The sequence below is a fragment of the Tenrec ecaudatus genome, chromosome 5, assembly GCF_050624435.1.
Source record: "Tenrec ecaudatus isolate mTenEca1 chromosome 5, mTenEca1.hap1, whole genome shotgun sequence".
NCBI classification, from domain to species: Eukaryota; Metazoa; Chordata; class Mammalia; order Afrosoricida; family Tenrecidae; genus Tenrec; species Tenrec ecaudatus.
This window is the reverse complement of record NC_134534.1, coordinates 149,383,056-149,404,771: the sequence shown is the minus strand read 5'-3', so window position 1 is coordinate 149,404,771 and position 21,716 is coordinate 149,383,056. Positions and strand designations below refer to the sequence as shown.

At 58.1% G+C, this 21,716-nt stretch overlaps 1 protein-coding gene across 1 annotated transcript in view; it reads left to right on the top strand.

The window, feature by feature from the left end:
* The window catches only part of PLXND1 (plexin D1), a 57,199-nt gene that overhangs the window by 23,587 nt on the left and 11,896 nt on the right, over positions 1–21,716 (top strand). The window contains exons 2-20 of the mRNA XM_075550063.1: positions 47–223; positions 2,042–2,173; positions 2,379–2,479; positions 2,568–2,697; positions 4,467–4,644; positions 4,805–4,913; positions 5,483–5,585; positions 10,817–10,921; positions 13,801–13,890; positions 14,084–14,177; positions 15,142–15,296; positions 16,411–16,562; positions 17,315–17,414; positions 17,506–17,645; positions 18,153–18,320; positions 18,410–18,500; positions 18,746–19,009; positions 19,102–19,251; positions 20,019–20,133. Of these exons, the coding sequence (XP_075406178.1) occupies positions 47–223; positions 2,042–2,173; positions 2,379–2,479; positions 2,568–2,697; positions 4,467–4,644; positions 4,805–4,913; positions 5,483–5,585; positions 10,817–10,921; positions 13,801–13,890; positions 14,084–14,177; positions 15,142–15,296; positions 16,411–16,562; positions 17,315–17,414; positions 17,506–17,645; positions 18,153–18,320; positions 18,410–18,500; positions 18,746–19,009; positions 19,102–19,251; positions 20,019–20,133 (2,554 nt within the window). The remainder of the gene's footprint in view (positions 1–46; positions 224–2,041; positions 2,174–2,378; positions 2,480–2,567; positions 2,698–4,466; positions 4,645–4,804; positions 4,914–5,482; positions 5,586–10,816; positions 10,922–13,800; positions 13,891–14,083; positions 14,178–15,141; positions 15,297–16,410; positions 16,563–17,314; positions 17,415–17,505; positions 17,646–18,152; positions 18,321–18,409; positions 18,501–18,745; positions 19,010–19,101; positions 19,252–20,018; positions 20,134–21,716) is intronic.

Here is a 21,716-nt window from a genome sequence, read left to right as displayed (position 1 = left end):
AGAGAAAGTTCTGGAGTCAAGGTCTGATGTGCTGTTTCCCTTCCAGCTGCAGCTGGAACAGCTGGACTGTGGAGCTGCCCACCTGCAGCACCCACTGTCTGTCCTGCAGCCGCTGAAGGCCATGCCCATCTTCCGGGCCCCGGGCCTCACTTCTGTGGCCGTGGCCAGTGTCAACAACTACACAGTGGTCTTCCTGGGGACAGTCAGCGGGCGTCTCCTCAAGGTATGTGCTGGGGGCAGAGTGGAGGCCCAGGGTGGGGGCTGAGGAGGGCCCCAGTCAGGGCAGCCTGTACCCACGGCCTCACCCAGGCTCAGTCTTATTCTCAGTTCCTCCTGCCTGCCTCACACTGTGTAGTATACAAAGCATTTTAAAGTCTATGTTTTCCATTGTTGATGATGGCAATAGGGGACCACTGTACCCAGGGAACCTAGGGTCGGGACAGGGCCCTCCTTGGGGTCTCCAGGGCCGGGGCTTTGAGGCTGGATTGATCTGAGTTCATGTCTTTGTGCTCTGCTACTGTGTGACTATGGCAGCCTACTTTCTTACTCAGGACCTCAGCTTCCCCCTTTTTAAGGGCTGTGAGCCCTGCCTCTTGAGGAAAGTGGGTGGTCTCATTCCCATGTCCTCCCCACCTGGGCCCCACGCTAACTGGTTTCCCTGAGGTAAGTATACCCCGCTTGGCACCCTGAGGCCCCTGGAGATCCCTGGAGCAAGGGAGGGATGGGTGGGATCCATCCCAAGTTCCTACTATCAGACAGGAGGAGCAGGGCCTGTGGAGTCCAGGGAAGTCCTAGGTCTGCCCCCACGTAGCCACCTCCACTGCCCTTCTGCAGGGAGCCATCTGCCAGGCATGGCTCCACAGGGCACCAGCCCCTGGCCTAATTGACTCAGATCTGCTAATCCAATTCTCCTGCTGCCTGGCAGGAGACAGAGACAGGCCAGTGTCCCAGCCACCCTCCACAGCCCAGACCCTGTGGAGGCCATGCCAGGGGTGGGAGCAAGGTGGGTTTACCTGTCTTGAATCCCATCCAGGGTCCTGGGATGGTGGAGACAGTGACTGGCGGGGTGTTAGTTTTCTTGGATTTGGGTCCCTGTCGTGTGGCCACATCTCCCCATTGAGCCTCAGCTTCCTCCTTGGCCCAGGGTGAGGGTCAGAGTGCACAGGGATGGCTGTCTGTCTGTTCAAAGTGAGGGTCCTAGGAGCCTCTAGCTTTGTGAAGCTGCCACTGGAGCAGCTGCTGGGCTCCCTCTGCCCGCCTGAGCGCTGAGCCACCTGTCACGCTCCCAGCTCCTACACACCCTTCGATGTCTACTCCTTCGGGAAGTTCCCTGGCCTTCTGAGGGGCAGTGCCCCAGGCTGAGGTGGAGTTTCCAGACCCTCATAGTGGCAGAGGGCATTGAGAAGCTTTTCTGAGGGCGGCATGGGGGGTAGGGGGAGCTCATCTGCAGAGGGGGAGATGAACGGAGTCCTAGACAAGGAGTCTAGCGTAGAAAGGGTTCAAATCCTGACCCTGATGCTCCTTCGCCAAGTCCCTCGGCCTCTATGGGCCTCAGTTTCCTCATCTGTGAAATGGTAGGAGGGAGAAGTGCGGCCTGAGGGAAGCTACCGGTCCCCTCCTTGCTGGCCTGTGTCTTCCCTTTTAACCTTCCCCAAGGCTCGCTGGTCGGCTCCGTTAGCTCAGGAAGGAGACTCGGAGAGGGGTGACTTGAACACATCACACAGGTTGTCACTGTCCAGGCGGAATTGGAGCCCAAGGCCCCGCTTTTAGCCATGTTGCCCAGCAGCCCCCCACCCTCCGCTCACCCAGAATGCTGCTCCCTACTTACAGGGTGGGCGTGGTGGGGGGTGAGCAGGGGGTGGGGGGCCCCTGGTGGGAGCAGAGCTGAGGCAGAAGCACGGAGCCTGGCACCACTGTCCCCTGTCCCTGAGAGCTGGAAGGCCTGAGCCAAAAGTGAGGCGGGGTCACGCACCCCTGCTCCCAGCACCCTCTGGTGCTCTGGTCCCCTGACGGCCTTGACACCCCCCACCCCTCCTCCCAGGTCAACCTGAACGAGAGCATGCAGGTGGTGAGCCGGCGGGTGGTGACGGTGGCCTACGGAGAGCCTGTGCACCCCATCATGCAGTTTGACCCCGCAGACCCTGGCTACCTCTATCTGATGACCTCCCACCAGGTAAGGCCACGGCCTGGCAGTGTCCCTAGACTGGCTCCGCTCTCTAGCCTTCCTTGTCCTTGTTCACACCGCCCCTCTGTCAGAGTCTGACTCCCCTCACCTCTGGGGACAGTGTGAAAGGGGCTTTCCTGCCCCCACCCATGACGGTGCTGCGACCCCATGTCCCCACGCCGGGACACTGAGCTTGCCCTGCCTCTGCTTCTAGATGGCACGGGTGAAGGTGGCCGCGTGCAACGTGCACTCCACCTGCGAGGATTGTGTGGGTGCGGCCGATGCCTACTGTGGTTGGTGTACCCTGGAGACTCGGTGAGATCCCTCCCATGGGGCGGGCGGAAGGGCAGGTGGGCTGCGGGTGGGAAGAGGCCCCCGGACCTGACCTGAGAGGCTGCCCCAGGTGCACTGTGCAGCAGGACTGCGCCAACTCCAGCCAGCCACACTTCTGGGCCAGTGCGAGCGAGGGCACCGGCCGCTGCCCAGCCATGACCGTCCTGCCCTCGGAGATCAACGTGGGCCGGGAGTACCCGGTGAGTTCCCAGAGCCGGCTTCCGCCTCCCTTCTCCCACTGGGGAAGTGGCCAGTGTTTCCACCAAAGGCAGCAGGTCCCAGTGCAGAGAGGGGGCGGCAGGCCCGGAAATGTGGTACCCTGCCTACAAAAGAAGCCCCGTGATAACGATACGATTCAAACAAACAAACAAACAAATCCACTGCCATTGGGTCAATGTCAACTCATAGGGTAGAACTGCCCCTGTGAGTTTCTGAGACTGTAACGTTTTGTGGGAGTAGAAAGCTCTGTCTTCCTCTTACAGAGCAGCTGGTGGTTTCAAACTGCTGACCTTGAAGTTGGCAGCCCAACTTGTAACCACTTCGCCACCAGAAGCCCAAGGATAGGCTAGTAAGGGTTTTAGTGATTCTTTACCAAGTGTCAGTCACATAGCCACGTGCATAGCATTCAACTATTAGACTTCACCACAGCTTCGCGGAGTTAGTGCTCCTAATATCACCATTTTCCTGATAAGGAAACCGAGTGCCGAAAGGTGCCTTGATGTGCCTAGGGCTACACAGCCCGGAGTGTTCCATCTGGGGTGTAGAGGCGGCAGGCAGATGCAGTCTCCAGAGGAGGTGGGAGGAGGAGAGGAGAGTGGGCGCCTCTTTCTGACCCCAGGGGGAAGCGTGGGTGCACACAGGGCCCACTAAATACCAGGCTGCGAGGTTTCGGTGGAGTGAGTAGCAACTTATCTCCTGTGACCCTGGATCACGGATCCCTGCTCCCCAACCATGAGCAGCTGAAGCTCCTGTGGACCTGCAGGCAGTGGGGAGCAGTTTGTCAGCTAGGGGGTGACGGTTCTGATTCTGCACAAGCCACACATGGGGCTCTTTTGTGCCCACCCCCATCATATTGGCATGTGCTGCTATGTCCACTGACTCATTGGTTTGCTCATCCTGGAGCACCTACTGTGTGCTAAGCACACAGTCGAGACTGTAGGGATGACCCAGTCCTGTCCCCTGAGGAGCCAGCATGTCAGGGAGAGGGATTGAGCAAAATAAGGTCTCAGTGGTACTAAATACCATGGACTAAAAGGAAGTGGGGCAGAGGGGTGAGGGACGGAGTGGTAAGGGGCTCGCAGCAGAAGTGGGGATTGAAAGAAGGTGTGAAGGCCCAGAGGAGTGTCTGGGCAGGGGTTCTGAGCAGTGAGGGCTGCCGGTACAAAGGCCCTGGGCGGACTGGGGTCCGTGGGCTCGGAGAGAACGTTAGTTGTCAGAGTCACGGGGGCTAAAACACGCACAGCCTTCTCAGCCAGCAGCAATTCACTGAGGCCTAGAGAGTCACAGATAGAATGCAGTCTACTGACCTAGAGCCTGGGCCACCTCCAGGGAGTACCCAGGGAAGAGACTCCAAGGGGGCACCCAGAGACTATCCTGTGAACATTCAAGGATTCATCTAGGGAACCCCCAGCACCCAGGAATACCCAGGGACTACCATGAATACCCAGGGGGCAACCAGGAATACCTAGGGAGCACCCAGGAATATCCAGGGAGCATCAGGAATACTCAATACCAGGAATGCCCAGGGAGCACCCAGAAATACCTAGAGAGCATCCAGGAATATCTAGGGAATACCCAGGAAGCTCCCAGGAATGCCCAGGGAGCACCCAGGAATATCCAGCAAACACCTGAATACCCCGGGAGCACCTCAGCAGCACTTGGGGAGCACCCAGAGCACTCAACATGGCAGGAAGGGCTTTGTGAGGGCAGCAGCCAGTCCTCTCACCTGCTGAGGCCCTCTCGCCCACAGGGCATGATCCTACAGCTCTCGGGCAGCCTGCCAGACCTCAGTGGCATGGAGATGGCCTGTGACTATGGGAACAACATCCGAACTAAGGCCAGGGTGCCGGGACCCGCCTTCAGCCACCAAATAGCCTACTGCAACCTCCTCCCAAAGGACCAATTCCCCGCCTTCCCACCAAACCACGGTAAGCACCCCTTCCCCAGTCTATCAGCTCATGCTCACAGACGTGACGGTGGCATCTCCGGCATGCACCCTCAGGGTCCCTATAACCCACCCACTACTATGGGGGGAGAAAGGGAAGCCTTCATGACCTTCCATCCCTGGCCCACCTCGATCCACTGCAGACCACATCAAGGTCGAGATGTCTGTGAGGGTCAATGGGCGGAACATCGTCAGGACCAATTTTACCATCTATGACTGCAGCCGCATTGGACACGTGTACCCCCACACTGCGTGAGTGGAGGGGCTGCCTCTCTCCTGGTGGTGGGATGGGGATGGGTCCTGGGAAGGAAAATCATAGGGTCCTCAGGACAGCCGGCACCCTCGGTCCTTCACCGGCTCATTAGTTCTGCAACAAACTCCTGTAGCCCTGGGCCTGGCCTTGGGAGCCCTGAAGGTGTGGGCGCAGCAAGAAGTAGCTTTGCTGCTGCTGTCTCGCGCCTGAAGGCCATCCCTGGAGCCCAGGTGCCCGGAATAGGATGCTCTGTAGGGTTTTCAAGGCTGGGCAGTTTGGGGAGCAGATCACCAGGCCTGTCTTGCCAGACACCTCGGCGTAGCTTCCAACCCCCAGCCTTTAGGCTAGCCTTAACCCTTTGTGCCACCCAGAGACACCTAAAGGCCCCACTAGTCTAAGTCCTCTTTGCATGCTTCCTGCAACACTGAGCTCAGTACACAACCAAGTCCCACCCCCTCCTGGACGTCTCTGATGTGGGAAAACCCTTCTTCCCTGGAGCTAGGGTCTGGGCCTGTGTGTGGGGTGAGGGTCGGGAAGCCTGGTGGCTGAGGGGCCCCTTGTCTTCCAGCTGTACCAGCTGCCTGTCAACACAGTGGCCCTGTTTCTGGTGTGCCCAGCAGCATGTCTGTGCCTCCAACCAGTCTCAGTGTGAGGGCTCGCCGAATCTCACGGTAAGCCAGACCCCGGATGCCTTCTGCCTCCGCTCTGCTATTCCCCGTGTGTTTCCATGTCATGTTGAGTGCCTTTGTGGGTTGGACACACTGACCCGTCCGTCCGTCCACTGCTCTGTGGCATGTTTCACCCTGCTCCACTGGACACCATTGCATGGTGAGCATTCCTGACTTTGACTACTCTGGAAGACCAGTTCTTTGCCAGGACATGAGGGGTCATCCTTTGCACGTGGTTAGCTCCAGGGCTCTCCTCCAAGGAGCTTGGGCCATGCTCGGTCCCGACCTGAAGCACAGTCCTTGTTTTCTTCCACACGTCTGTGCCGAGACTTCCAAACTACACTGCCATATCTCAATGACCCTAGGGGCCAGGGTGGCTGTTAGTCTGAGTAGACTAGAGCAACAAATCCATAGAAATTAATATGTGTATGAGAGTTTTATATAAAGGATAATTGTACATTAAGAAAGCATCCCAACCCAGTACAGTCCAAGCCCATAAGTCCGATATTAGCCCATGTGTCCAATACCAATCTATAAAGTCCTCTTCAGACTCACGAACACATGCAATGATGCCGAATGCAGGAAGATCACAGGCCAGTGGGTGGGAAGTCTTGTGGATCCATTGGTCGTATAAGCATCTCGGCGCTGACAGGCTTCTCCTGCTTCAGAGGCTGCACCAGGGTAGGTCCATGTGGCTTCTCCTCAGGGATGTCTTGCAGGAAGTGAGCAGAGAGTCTGTCTCACCTCCAAGGAGGCAATACAGGAGTCCCCAGAATTCTCAGGAGAAGGCCATGCCCACACAGAGGCCTCATTGGCTATGACCTGATTGATAGACTAGACTCCACCCCTTCACTCTGAATCCTCTCAAGTCCCAAAGGGACACCAGATTAGGTAACGACCACAGTGGCACAAATGGTTTTCACTCAACCCCTAATCTAACAGGTGATGGCTCATGGAAGAAAGGCCTGGTGATCTACTTCCATAAAGATTACAGCCGAGAACCCCCTAAGGAGCAGTTCTGCTCTAACACGTGGGATTGCCATGAGGCAGAATTGGCTTGATGGCAACAGGTTTGGGTTTCTTTTTTTTTGCGGGGGAACGTGTGGTGGTGGCAGTAGGTATGGTAGCCAGGATAATGCCCCTGAGGCCTAGTGAGGTGACTTGTGTAAAGCCAGTCAGCCCGGAAGTCCCTCTGTCTCCAGAGCCAACGTTCTTTCCCGTGTCACCAACAGCTCAAAAGCCCCTGCACAGTCTCCCAGTGGGCACGGGGCCTAGACTGGCTGGGGTGGAGGGGCCACGGTCCATCCTCCTTGCTCCCATGTGCTCCAGGTTCTCCTGTTGTGTCGGACCCTGGACCCTGTCGTCCAGGTCTAGGCTGGCACTGTGCTGCCCGGGGAGTGGGGATGGGGGACAGCCCCTCCAATGCCCCAGGATGGCTGGATTTGATCATGTGGCCTCTCAGCTTTGCCCAAAGAGCCTCAAAGGCGACCCCAGCCTGGTGCCAGGGCTGCCCAGACGGAACTTCGGCTGAGTGATCATGCCCGGCTAGGTGGGGGCTTGAGGACCCTGCTATTAGAGAGTGTATACCTTTGGCTCCGAGTGCCAGACCCAGCACCCTGTATCAGGGTTGTGAAAGGCTGGTTTAGGCACTGAGCCCCCTTCTCTCGATAGGAAAGGGGCATTCCCCACCCCTTCCCCCCAGTTCCCAGACAGCACAATGGTGGTAGCTAACATATCCCAGGTACCCAGGCTGTCAGCAGGTCTCTGAGCCCCACACTGGTGGGTACCTCAGGAAAGCAACCCAGAGTACAGAGTACCAGGACCCCCTGTGACACAGGGTACTGAACCTCCTGTCCATCACAACACGGGCTAGAGAGTACTTGGCACATGAAGGAGGGGCCCCATGGCCTGAGCTTGGAGTCCTCTGGTCTCAGCACCTCCTGTCTGCCTTGATGAGTGTGACCCGGGCACTGTGTCACTCCCAGGTAGGGGTTTGGTCCACAGGAGCAAGGCCCAGTGAAGGCCAGCCTGTCTCCTCCAGCCTCAGCCCTGGCTGTAGGCACACTGGGCACTCAGAACATCAGCACGGAGCATGCCCAGTCAGCATGCCCCGGTGGGGCAGGGGTGCTCAGTGTGTGCTGAGTCTTGACTAGACCCTGGGAAGGATCCGCCTCCCCAGGTGCCTTAGCTAGTAGTGGTGGTTCTGTGACCCTAGACAAGTTACTGGGCCTCTCTGTGCCCTTACCTCCCCCTATGGAAAAATGGAGCCTCCCTGAAAGGGCTGTGGTGGGGATCTGGAATTACACTGGGCACGCAGGAGGTGTCAATCACCCTATCTAGATGGACTGAGGGTCTTACAGATGCCTGGAAGGCCTTGGGGCTGCCTCCCGTGGGGCCTATCCCACCTGCCCCCAGGCCTGGTCAGGAGTTGGGTGTGGGATGGAAAAAGGACCTGTCTTAGATGATTACTGTAATCCACCCAGAGAAGATACAGCCCCTCCCCAGCCTGCAAGAGGCTCTGAACTGTGCTTAATTTGGCATTTAATTAAATGCCAGTTATCCACCCTGGCGCCATGCTGCTCTGGTGGGGCGGGAAGGTAGTGGGCAGTGTAAAGGTTGCATGTGTAAGGAGGTGCTGGGTGCAGCGGAGGGAGGTACTAGGGGCTGAGTACCCTGCTGGGCAGTTTCCCTTCTCCTTGGTGGGCACAGGTGAAGGACAGGACTCCCATTGAGTGGAGGGTGCTGGGAGGAGGGCCCCAGCTTTGTGGGTCGGGAAGAACAGCAAGGACAGTAGCCTTGTCTGTCTTCCAGGGTTGTCTTCCAGGGTGTCAGGGGCTAGGTTGAGAAGTTCCCAGGGGAGGGCAAATGGGGCGGCCTCTTGGTGGAGATTTGGGGTCCTGGCTGGCTGATGCTCTGCAGGCCAGCCACCACTCCTCACCGTGGCAGATGCGTGAGTTCTGCCTCCATTTCCTGTCTGGACTGAGAGGTCTCCAAGGAAGGATGGGTGGAGTCCTTTATGCACCAGTGACTGCTGGGCCACATCACCTCTCAGGGCCACCCAGCTGTGACCCAGTACTGATGCCGAAGCCTCAGGCTACTCAAACACAGCCAGGGCTTCCTAAGCCTCCGGGCCATGCAGGGAAAAGGGAGAACACTTTGGGCCCTTTCCCAAGCCTTGGCAAATTGGGCTGGGAGAGTCGTAGTGGTGATGGTGGTGGGGTGCCAGCTTCTCCAGTTACAACCAGGAAATGCCAGCTTACAATGACTTCGGCCCCACAGACTTGATTGGCTCCAGCAAGTGACTCGTCTTGGAGTGGCATCACCGTCAGGCACAGCTGGATCCAGGGCCCCCACTGAGTAGTCACCCCCGGTAGTCGGGGGTTTGCCCAACCCTCAGGGAAACCCCACACTCAGGCAGGCCCTCAGCTGCCTTTGATGTCTTGTTGGTTCCAGAACATCCCATAATAGCCTCTCTGCCTCAACGTGAGTCAGCTCAATCTCTGATGCCAAGGCGGGCTGGGGCACCTGTCTGTCCCTGGGACTAGGGGAGGGTCAATCTTCTTAAAGCAGACTTCGGAGGCCTGCAGTGGGACAGGGGGCTGGCAGCAGCTCATCGCCTGGCCCTGTGGCTCTGACCCAGCAGCATGCCCAGCCTCAGCTCCCCTCTGTTGAATGGGCACAAGCATCTGTGTGGCCCTGGGACCTCAGGAGAACTTCTGGGAACTCCTCCCGTCCCTCCTGTTGACCCCCTACCCAGGGGTGGGGAGGGACCAGGAGATGCTGGGCCCCAGACAGCCCCAGAGCCAGCTCAGCTGTAGTGATGAAGCCTGATCAAAAACATGTGGGTTCCAATCCCTGAAAGTTCACAAGGTTTGTAACCAAGAGGATGCAAGAGGGCAAGCCCAGGGCACAGGGGACCTGGGCTAGTTGTGCACAGCTTTGCCTCAAAAAAGCCCCATCCTGCAGGGAAGACTACCTCCCGAAGCCCAGAGGGGTACACCACAGCTGGAGCCTGCTCACGCATAGCCCTGGGCACGATTCCTACCACCAGGCCACTCTGGGCTCGGCCACATCTCTCTGGCCAGGGTGCCTGTGATCGGCCCTCTTCTACTGCCCACTCTGCCCCAAGCAGTTGAGTCTGCTGCTCGGTGCCGCACACTGCTCTCCTGCCTCATAAGGTTGTTGGGAAGAAGAGTTAGGTAATTCATGCAGCAGACAGCGAGGAGCCCTGCCGGGCACGTCCATTTGAGCTCTGGCTTTATGCTGGTGGCCCTGAGGGGAATCAGACCCACTTCTGCCTTCCCTTGAAGGGGAGAAGACCCCAGGCAGGGCCTCACCAAAGGCTCTGGCCCTGGCTGAGTCAGCGCCGAAGGCACCAATAGCTCACTGGCGTTCTCAGGCCTGTTTCCATCCCGCATCCTTCCCCAGCCTCACTTGGGCAGGAGGAAAGTAGAGTAGGAGGTCCCTGGGCTGGAGCTTTCTTGGTCGTTGTTATGGGTTTGCTGCTCTGGGACCCCAGTGCCACCTGCCTAGGCCGCCAGTAGGTCAGACTTGGAGTGTGAGAAGCAAGAAGTATCGCTCTGGGCACCGGGTTCCCACCCACCAGAATCTGATGGATCCTGGGCAGTGGGGTCCCTTTGTCTGGCCCTGCCTCTACACCCCACAGACCCCTCCCCTGGGGCCTCAGCAATCCTGCCTCTAACCTTATGCCAGAGCATCAGGAACAGGCTGTCCACCAAGAGTTATGGTGGGACCAAGGCCCCCTTTCTGTGCTCCTGGTACCCCTGCCCTCCTGCTCCTGTCCCCATGGACCACACTGTGTGGGTCAGTCTAGAAACCAGAGTCTGGGTGGGGGCGGCTGGGGTAGTAGAGTTGCATCCAGTCGGGGCAGGAGAGGCCGGAGGTGGGCAGGGGCCTCATAGTCTGGCCTCTCTTCCTTCTGGGAGGCGCTGCAGAGTGGCGGTGGAGGTGCTACCCGATCCATCGTGGGACCCTGTGGCTTGGCTTTGTGCACCTCAGTCTCTTCATCTGTGAAGTGGGGTCACAGGGTCACTGTGTGGATCAGTCGGGAGCGCATGGGATCCACTGGGTGTGGGGGCCTTTTGAGAGGCTGCTGTTTGGCATTTGTTCCAGTGCTTTCTCACTACATGGGTTGGTGGGTGTGAGTCCCCGGGGGGTCCAGCCTCCTGCTGCCTGTCCTCTGAAATGATGGCTTCTCTCACTTCATCCTGCAGAGCCCCTTGGACTGCCCCCAGACCCTGCCTTCTCCCCAAGCCCCCGTGCCCACAGGGGGCTCCCAGGATTTCTTGGTGCCTCTGGCCAATGCCTCCTTCTTCCAGGTAAGTGCGAGTCAGGCCAGGCTGCAGGGTGGGAACAGGGCAGGCCTGCTGCGGCCCCCGGGTCCAGGATGCAGCTCAGGGCTGGGACCCTCCACTGCGTTAGTCAAGGCTGGGTCTTGTCTGAGTGCCCACGTTCTGGCTGAAAAGACGCTGCTCCAGGCAGCCAGCGCTGCCAGGGGAGCAGGGTGCAGGGGGCCTCCTTGGGTTCTGGGAAGGGTCAGAGTTCAAGCAGTGAAACTTTGGTCAGGAGCCAGAGATGCCCCCCTTCTAAAGGGGCGTCCCTCCTGGTCAGCGGGCTGTTCTGAGCAGACTGAATGGTGGCCCTGCCTCCCTACTGTGTAGATAGGGACAGTGAGGCCCAGGAAGGGGAATGATTCTAGTCACACAGCATGGGGCCGGACACCCGCCTTTGTCCTGGACTCCCAACCTAGTGATCTTCCCTGAAACCAGTCCCCACCCAGCAAGGCGGGGGGTGGGGGTGGGGGGGGGGAACATCGCCCCTTCCCAGTCCCTCCTGGAGGAGCATCCTGGGTGGGAAGTGTTGACGAGTCCTGGAAGCGTGCCAGCTACCCCTCCCCAGCTCCTGGGGACTCGCCATCTGTCGCTTCACTTCCACAGAGGAACTGTCAACGTGGGAGCCACGTGGGTGGGTGTGGGGGGTGCATCTGGGGTGTGTCAGGGACCTAGGGACTAGACTGGAGCTCCTGCTCCCAGCACTCTCCCTCTCATCCTGGTCAAGGAGGGAGCCTCCCAGAAAGGGTCAGGGGCCTGGCAAGTGGGAAGGGCAGTTCCACTCTCCTGGGCTCCAGGAGCCTGGGTGTGGAGGTCAGAGTCCTGCATCTGAGTCTGCCCAACCCATTCTAACACTAGCTGCAGGGCCAGTCCTTGTTCCCGTTGGACCTCAAGATGCCTCCACTGCATATCTGGACGGTAGCCCCTATCCTTCTGCCATTGGGTCTGCTTTGAGGACAGTTAGGGAAGACCAGGGAGGAGGGCTGGGGGCAGGCCTGCTGAGCCTCCAGCTTTAGAGCCTGTTTTCGGAGCCCACACCATGAGGCCCCAGGTGGGGCTGGACACACTCAGCTGAGGTGGTCCAGGTGGGTGTAGCAGAGTCCAGCCTGTCATCCGCCGGTTTCCTGTGTTAGCTTTGGGTCTGGGACCTCCCCCTGTGCCCCACTCCCCCCAATGGAAGGTGGGATGAGGAGATAGGGGGTGTGTTAGAGACAGACCTGCTTTCCTTTCAGGGGGTCACATTCGCCAGTGACAGAGAAATAAACAGGAAATCCTGCCACGAGGCTGACGGGGCTTGGCCCCATCCACACGAAAGTCTGAGCGTGCTCGTTCAGATAGATATTTACTGAGGCTGCTCCTGGGAGGCCTGAGCGGGACTAAGGGGAAGATGAGACTGGAGGCCTGGATCCTGTTCACGTATGCAGCAAACATATATCGAGTCCTAGTTGCATGCTAATAACAACCAGCATGAATTAAGTACCTACTGTGTACAACCCAGAAGCCCCAGCGGTCTCAGTGAAAATGCTTGTGCTAACCCAAAGGTCAGAGGTTCAGCCCCACCAGCAGTTCCTTGAGAGAAAGATGAGGCCGTCTGCCCCCATCGAGGTTACAGCCTTAGAAACCCCAGGGGTAGTTCTGCTCTGTCTTCCAGGGTCACTGTGAGGTAGAATCCACTTGATGGCAGTGTTACGTGTACAGCCCACTAACCAGACGCGCTCCCCAATTTCCCCACAACCTGTTGGGCAGGAAGCTTATTTCCAGGTGTCACTGCTGACTCATAGCACTCCCTGGGGGTATCCAAGACTCACTGGTGACATGAGTAGAAAGCCCAGTCTTTCTCCTGAGGAGCTGCTGGTGGTTTTGAACTGCTGACCATGTGATTGAAACCCAGCTTGTAACCATAACACCACCAGGGCTCCTAGATTTCCAGTGTCAGAGGGGCCTCCACAAGGTTGTGGGGAACATAGCAGAGATGAGATTTGAGCCTCATAGTGTGTGACCTAGAACCTGAGCTTCTCCAGGGGCCTTTTGCTGCCTTAAGGGTGTGAGAGGGGCCCCAGCCGTGCCGTCCTCCAGTGGCTGGGGAAGAAAACCAACCCCCAAACCCAAGTTCACTGCCGTCAAGTCAGTGACTGACTCATAGTGGTGCCCTGTGGGTTTCTGAGCCTGTAACTGTTTATGGGAGTAGAAAGCCCAGTCTTTCTCCCTCAGAGCTGCTGGTGGTTTCAAACTCCCAACCATGCAGATCACAGTCCAGTGCTTAACCACTACACCACCAGTGCTCCTAGTGGGTGGGGAGATGAAAGGATAAAGTTGGTACTTAAACAAGCTTTAGGAGCATAATGAAGATTCTACATCCAGCTCGGAGACAAGCTATGCATTGCTGAATGAATGAAATGAGGACAGCCCCCTTAATTGAAAGGAAGGGGTTGAGAGGCTTTGGAACATGGGACATTGGAGGTGGCCTTGAGGCGGTGTTGAATTTCTCTGGGTGTATAAAGGGCTGGGCATGGACTTTGGGCTGGAAAGGCTTCAATGTTAGAGTTGATTTGGACTGATGGCACATGTATGGGGGGACGTTAAGGTGGAGGCTCACTGGCCTCAGTGCAAAGGAGCAGGTGCTTCATGAGCTGGGTGGAGGCTCTGGTTTGGCGGTCAGGCTTTGGGCAGTTCTTACTGACACAGGGAATATGAGGCCACTGCTCTGAGGGTTCATGTACTCCTGGCCTCCCACAAACACTGGGCATGGAGACCAGGAAGCTGGGTGGGGCACGGCCAAAGCAAAGGCCTGTGGGGCAGCCCGACCCGCAATGTCCTGATGGGCACTGGCTTTGCCCGCCTCGGCTCTCCCTCCCCATTTCATACAGGGCACAGCCCTCGAGTGTAGCTTTGGGCCAGAGGAGATCTTTGAGGCCATCTGGGTGAATGAGTCAACCGTACGCTGCAACCAAGTGGTGGTGAGTGGGGCGATGGCAGTGGTGGGCAGGGGGGTGGTCTGCCCAAATCCACATGCTGGACACCTTCCTCCCTACCTCACCTTCCACTACGGTCAGCTTCCTGGTGCCCCTGGCCTTTCTCCGTGACCACCCTGGTGCTGTGAAAGACCCAGGACCACCCACGCCCCTCATGATCTTTCCCGCTCTTTCGCAGCTGCACACGACCCAGAAGAGCCAGGTTTTCCCACTCAACCTTCAGCTCAAGGGACAGCCAGCCCGATTCCTGGACAGCTTGGACCCCATAACAGGTGGGGGCCCCAATCCACCCCACAGAACCCCTCACCACCAGCGGGGCCATGGGGGACTCAGCCACAGTAGGTGGGGCTTACATCTAGGCAGGTGCGTGCCCTGCCTTCCCCTAGAACAGAACGCACCCTCGTATCCCACCCTGCCATCCTGCATCTAGCCCCTCACCCGCTGCTTAGAGAAACAGCTCAGAAGAGCAGGTCCTCGGGATGGGTCCATGGAGGTGGCTGTGCAACTTTGGGCAAATTGTTTGCCCTCTCTGAGCCTCATCTTTCCTCTCTGACATGAATTTTATAGACAGTGCACGCAAAGCTGTGAGAACAGTTCCTGGGTCGTAACACAGCCCCTGTCACGGTGGCGACCCTCATTGCCATCAGGGGGTGTTTTACACCACTCTGCAAGGTGCCTGTTTTAGATGAGTCTGGTGAGATTGGGGATCCCTGAAAGCCAGAGGTACCGCACCCCCATACCCACTTGGCTATCTCCTCACCACGAATGCCTTGGGGAGCCAGAAGGCCACAGAGAAAAAGGCCCGGCCTGGCCCCCACAGGGTCTGCATTGCAGCCTGGTTCCACAGCACTCCTGACTCCACACCTAGCTTCTGCCATTTGCTGGTTGTGTGGCCTCTGATTAGTCACTGTTCCTCTCTGAACCTCAGTCTCTGATCTGTAAAATGGGGGTTGGGGGCATGGAGATCTCCCATCTGGTAGAGTCATGGTGAGGGTGATGGGATTGCTGAGACTGGCCTGTACTTATCCTGAGACCCCAGGGAACTTGGAGAAGGTGCTAAGACCACTGACCTTCAGTAGTGGCATGTTGCTCACAGGGTCCTGATCCTCAGAACCAGGTCTGATTCTGGGGAAATTAGGGGGACACACAGTGAGAGGGTACAGCCTTTGTGAAGACTGGGGAGGGTGGGGGACTTCAAAAGTGGGGCTGACCGCCCCCCCCATGTTTTTCCTCCAGTTGAGGTCTATAACTGTGCCATGGGCAGCCCTGACTGTTCCCAGTGCTTGGGCCGAGAAGACTTGGGCCACCTCTGTGTATGGGGTGATGGCTGCCGCCTGCGGGGGGCCCTGCAACCTCTGTCCGGCTCCTGCCCTGCCCCCGAGATCCACATGGTAAGCCTGCCCTTGGGAGTGGGGGCCTCTCAGGGACCCACAGGGCTACACGGTGCACCTGCCTCCTCCCAGGCTTGCAGACACCTGTGCATGTATGCGCCTGACAGAGACCTGCACTATCACCTCCTGGGTACTTCCTGTGTGCTGGGCTTACGGTGGGTGTGAGACGCCACCATGAACCAAACCAAGGGGCCCACTCTGATTTTAGTGTTCGAGGGGGAGACCGGCAGTCAGTGTAAACGGGCGAGGAAGTAAATTATTCTGGTGACTGGTTAATTGCTTAGCTGCTAACCAAAATGTGGGCAGTGTGAACCTATCAGCTGGTCGGTCTATGGGAGACAGACGAGGCGGGTGCTTCCAAGGGTTGCAGCCTGGGAAACCCGATGGGACAGTTCTGCTCTGGCCCCTAGGGGCACTCATTTGGAATCACTCACTGGCAAGGTTTTTTTAACGGGTGCAAAGTGCCGTGGAGAACAAGGCAGGGGTGTGGGCATACAGGTAGAGGGGAAGCCAAGCTGAGTGCTGCTGGTTTGTGGAGGCCAGGGAGCCTGTGGACACAGTGATCATTAAGGCCATTCTCACAGCCACCAACTCGATGCCGACTCCAAGCCACCATAGGACAGGGTAGAACTGTCCCTTGGAGTTTCCCAGAATATAACTGTTTATGGGAGTACAAAGTCCCATCTTTCTCCCTGAGTGGTTGGTGGTTTCGAACTGCCAGACTCGAAGATCACAATCCAACACATAACCACTACTGCTCCAGGGCTCCATTAATTAAGGCCACTAATAACCACCAGCCTTTAGTTTTAATTAAGGCAAAAGAAATACTCAGGGAAGAGCCTGATTGGCTTAGCTGGGACCAGGTGCCTGGCGGGTGTGGGATGACAGGGTCACATATGGCCACTGGGAGCTTACTGAGTGTCATCCTTGCTGGCTTTGCCTGTCCTATGCCCTGTACCCTCCCCCCCTCGCATGTGCAGGCCCACATGGCTGCAGTATCCTCACTTGCACCCCCGCCAACCTGGGAGCTGGTAGGGTTCTCTACCAGCCTCCTTTTAAGCTGCCCACTTTGCCCAGTTAAGTGGACCCAGCCATAACGCATTCTCTCTGGCAGATTGAGCCCCTGAGTGGCCCTCTGGATGGCGGGACCCTGCTCACCATCCGTGGCAGAAACCTGGGCCGGCGGCTCGGGGATGTGGCCCACGGCGTGTGGATTGGTGGCGTGGCCTGTGAGCCGCTGGCTGACAGATACACAGTGTCCGAGGAGTGAGTAGGGGGCAGTGCTCTGGGCTCTCCTGAGGGGCCTTCCCGTAGCTCTGTCCCCCTGACCCCACTGCCCTCCTTGGCACCTGGCTACTCCTGACAAATTTCTCACACTGTCTGGGCTCAGGCCTTTCCTCCTCCCAATCACGCACCTTCCTACTTGGGGCCTCCGTGCTCATCAACGCCCTGCTCCTGTGCCCGCTCCTGCAGACAGCCCTCAACTTTCCCTCCATGGGGCTACTGCCACCTCAGCCTTGGTCTGAGGATAATCCCACCCTTTGGAAAGGGCGTTTGAAGCTGCTGGCGACTGTGACGATGTGGGTCTGTGGCAGCCAGGCCCAGCCGAGAGGGGTTTGGGGAACTGCTGTGAGCAGGACAGAGGCCTTAGTCAGGGCTGCAGATGAGGCTGTCCATCCCGCAGCCCAGCAGATGTTTTCGTGATCAGAGAACTCAAAAGTTCTCTGAGATACCGTCTCCACCAACTGCCTCGTCTGGTAGACCCAGAACGGGTGGGGAAGCCAGGGGATGGGTGGGAGGGGATGCTAGGGGAGAACTAGTTACCAACAGACAGGACCTGTTTCAGTGTTTTGACACCCAGCTGTGCTTTTGATGTGTCCCAGTCCTCCCTGGGAGTGGGTGGTGGGAGGCCCGTGTGTGAGAGCACACCCAGGCTGGGAACAGAGTGGGGGCAGGGCTGCCCCATGGAGAAAGCTGAGCGGTCTCTCTGAGGGTCTGACTGACGCTGCCTCCCTCAGGATTGTGTGTGCCACCGGGGCCGCCCCAGGACCCTTCTCAGATGGGGTGACAGTGAACGTCTCCAAGGAGGGCCGGTCACGTGAACGCTTTTCCTACGTGGTAAGGGCTGCCACACCCCGTATACTCCCCCCTGCCAGGCACATCCCTGGCAGCTGGCTGGAGCCTGACTGCCTGCTTGCCTGCCCCACAGCTGCCCCTGGTCCTCTCCCTGGAGCCTATCATGGGCCCTAAGGCCGGGGGCACCAGGATCACCATCCACGGGAGCCACCTGGATGTGGGCTCTGAGCTCCAGGTCCTGGTCAACGAGACAGAACCCTGCACTGACCTCATGTAAGCTTCGGGCCTGCTTCTCTTCTGGCCAGAGACCCCTGGGGCAGGGTGTCGTGTCTGCACCAAGTATTACCCAGCCCCCTGGGCTGCCAATGGGCTGGGGCCAGAGACCATGCTCTGGAGCCTTGTTTTGGAGCTTGGGCAGAACACGGCCCAGAGCCCGGACAGTCCTGGTGCTTCTCAGCCAGAGGAACTGTGTGGTGGCCCCATACCCTGAGGTGCTCTAGCTGGTGGGATACAGGTGTCTCCGCGCCCCCGGGGGAGGGCAGCCCTAGTCATGAGAACTAGAGAAGCGGCCAGGACTTTGGGGACCCCCGGGATGGCTTTTGGGAGAAGAGAAAGGAAATGTCTGGCAGGAGGAAGTGCCAAGGCGTCTGGTGGAGAGGACGTGCAGGTAGTGTGGACACATGGGCACGGCTGACCGGTCTCTACTTCCTGTGGCTGAGGCAGAGGGCACCAGGGTGAGCAGGAGGGAGGCGAGGCCTGCTGACGCCCCTGTCCCCCTAGGCGCACTGCCACCAGCATCTCCTGCACTGCGCCGCGCGGGGCCCTGCCCGTCCTCGTGCCCGTGTGCGTGCGCTTTGAGCGCCGGGGCTGCGTGCGTGGCAACCTCACCTTCCGGTACATGCAGAACCCCGTCATCACCACCATCAGTCCGCGCCGAAGCCTGGTCAGGTAAGATCCGCCTCACCTGCCCTCCACCACCCCACCCTTGCGGGAGCGCAGCAGGTGCGCCCAGACTGATGGGCCTGCTCCTCTTACAGCGGCGGGAGGACCATCACGGTGGCTGGCGAGCGGTTCCACATGGTTCAGAATGTGTCCATGGCGGTGTCTCACATCGGCCGTGAACCCACGGTGAGCACCCAGGGCGAGGATGGCAGGCAAGGCTGGGCAGCTCTCACTGGGCCTTTCTCTCTGACCTCCTATCTCTCACCCTCCCCCCCCAAATCGCTCTCCCCGGCGCTCCCCCCTTCATCTCTGCTTCTCCTGGTCTCTGTGGTCTTTCTACCCGCGCTCTGTCCCCTTAAACCTGTCCACTGCCATCTGTCCACTACCCCCTCACCTCACCACGCCCACCATGCTCTGCCCCTCCCTCCTAGCTCTGCAAGGTTCTCAACTCCACCCTCATCACCTGCCCGTCCCCGGGGGCACTGAGGAACGCGTCCGCCCCGGTGGACTTCTTCATCAATGGGCGCGTCTACGCAGATGAGGCGGCCATGGCCGAGGAGCTGCTGGACCCCGAGGAGGCCCAGCACGGCGGCAGGTTCCGCCTGGACTACCTGCCTGACCCACAGTTCTCTACCGCCAAGAGGGAGAAATGGATCAGACACCACCCTGGGGAGCCTCTGACCCTGGTCATCCACGTCAGTGTGGCGGGTGGCAGTGGGTGGGGCTGGCTCAGCCCGTGTGGCTTGAGAATGTGCCCCCCAGCACCCTCGTGCTTCTGCCCCCACAGAAGGAGCAGGACGGCCTGGGGCTCGAGAGCCATGAGTACCGGGTCAAGATCGGCCAGGTGGCCTGCGACATCCAGATCATCTCGGATAGAGTGATTCACTGCTCTGTCAACGAGTCCCTGGGTGCCACGGAGGGCCAGCTGCCCATCACAGTGAGTGGCCGGCTCCAGCCGGGGTCCCCGGGGTCCCCAAACTCAGTCACAGAGCACTTTGCTGCTCCGTAGCTCCAGCAAGGGATGAAAGCCGAGCTTCCCACCCCCACCCAGCAGATAGGAAGGAATCAGAGGCTTGAGAACTCAAAGACCTGCTCAAGGCCAGCAACTGGCCCTGAGTGGATCTGATGGGGCTGGACTTTGAGAAACCATAAGAAGTTGTTCCAACCACACTTGGCACTGCACCCAAGGACTGGGCAGAGAGACCTGCAGGGAGGGGAAGCAAGGGCTAGGAGGAGGAGAGGGGCCCCATCGGGTGGCATTTTTTTCCTGTACTACATCTGCTTGCCCACCAGTGGTGCAGAGCTTGCCTCTTTGGCAGAACCCCAGGGCCAGGAGCTCTCCGGACTGAGGGAAAGCTCCCTTTGTGCCCCCTGCCTTGTCGACTCTGCCCTCTGACCCATGGGCTTACTGTCTCCCCCAGCCCTAGGACTGCCCTGCAGATACTTGGTGACTGTGGCTGGGCTCCAGGAATGTCCCTGCCTCCGACCCCTTCCAATGCTTCCCCCAGACTGTAATGACCATCCCAGCCCTGGCTTGAGTCTTGACTCTGCTCCAGAGCTGGCCCAAAGGGACTGCAGAGCACCCCCTAGTTGAACCCTCACTGTGTCATTCCCTGGAGGCGGGCTGTAGGTGCTGCATCTCAGGCTCCCAGAGGTTAGGTGACCTGCCCAGGGCCACACCGGTCTCTCTGCCCTGCTCTGCAGATCCAGGTGGGGAACTTCCAGCAGACCATCGCCACCCTGCAGCTGGGGGGCAGTGAGACTGCCATCACCGTGTCCATTGTCATCTGCAGTGTCCTGCTGCTGCTCTCTGTGGTCGGTAAGGGGCCCAAGCCCAGGACTCTTTCTCACAAGGATAGACCCTCCCTGCCCCTCTCCCCACCCTCTGAGGCCAGGCTAGTGGGTGGAGATAGCTGAGGCAAGGTTTGGCAGTGGAAACCAGCCCTGCACACAGGGCAGCAGGAGGGTGTGCCGGGCTATAGCACCAACAGGTGGGAGACGGTTGCTGTTGGATGGGGCAGCACCCTCGGTCCAGGCTGTGGGCCCTGAGTGCCACTGGCAGAGGAATTTAGAGCCTTGTTCTCTCATCAGTACGGGAGCCATGAAGGTAGCTAAGAAGGGCTATAAAGAGTAGGTGCTGGTGGACTATCACCTGGTGATTAAAGTACTGTATTCAACGCAGTGGAGGGAAAGGGGCCATCATGCACAGTGGAAAACAGTCGGTTACGTCCCCACATGGGAAACATAGTTGCCATGTGACCCAGCCTTTCCACTCCCAGGTCTGTACCCAGGAGAAACAAAGAGACATTCACACACAGACATGGGCGCACTGTCCACACGGTACCGCTCACTTACAGCAGCCCGGGCATCTGTCCACGGGGGAGGGGATAAACCAAAGGTGGCAGGGACACCCAGTCGAGCGTTGCTCGGCAAGAGAGGGAGTGAAGCACTGGCCCAGGTGGGGTGGTGGGGCCGGGGGCTTCAACATTCTCTCTTCACTCCTTGTTTCCAGAATCTTTTCAACTACCCCTCCCACTAATGTCACGGCATGAATGCCCCTAGAAACGATGCTGAGGGAAAGAAGACCCAGATTGGGTGGTCCTGTCGATCTGGCTGTCCAGAATCAGCCATCCCAGAGACAGTGGTTGCTAGGGGCCGGGGAAGGACGGAGTGGCCAATAATGGCTCTGCCACTCCTTTTTGGGTAAATGTTAGATCATGGTGATGGGTGCCCGGCGCTGTGACGATACTAACAACCGTTGTGTTGTACCTTAAGTGGATGGATTATGTGGTGTGTGAAATGTAGTTCAATCGAGCTAAAAAGTAGCATTTTTCACGTTAATAAAAAAGTTGAGGATAAGGACAGGGAAGAAGCTATGAGGGAAAAAGATTACCTAACATCAGTACCCAAGGATCCCTGGTCGCACAATGAAGATGCATTGGGCTGCTAACTGCAAGGTCAGTAGTTCGAAATCACCAGCTGCTCCAAGGGGGACAGATGGGGCTTTCTACTCCTGTAAGAATTACAGTCTTGGAAACTCATAGAGCAGCTATGCCCTGTCCTGTTAGGGTCACTGTGAGTCAGCATCGACTTGATGGCAGTGAGTTTGATTTTTATTTTCTGAGCATCAGTACCCTGAATATTCACTCAGGGAATCCAAATTCATATTCTCTCTCTCTCTCTCTCTCTCTCTCTCTCTCTCTCTCTCTCTCTCTCTCTCTCTCACACACACACACACACACACACACACACACACACACACACACACCCTGCACATTCTGTTTCCTTCAACCAGGGAAAATCACTAATTCCATATTCTCACACACATGTGCATTATAGGAACGGGAAGTCCAGTATTACTCTGTATTAGTTCTTCAACAAGGCCTTTCCAGCCCCTGTTCT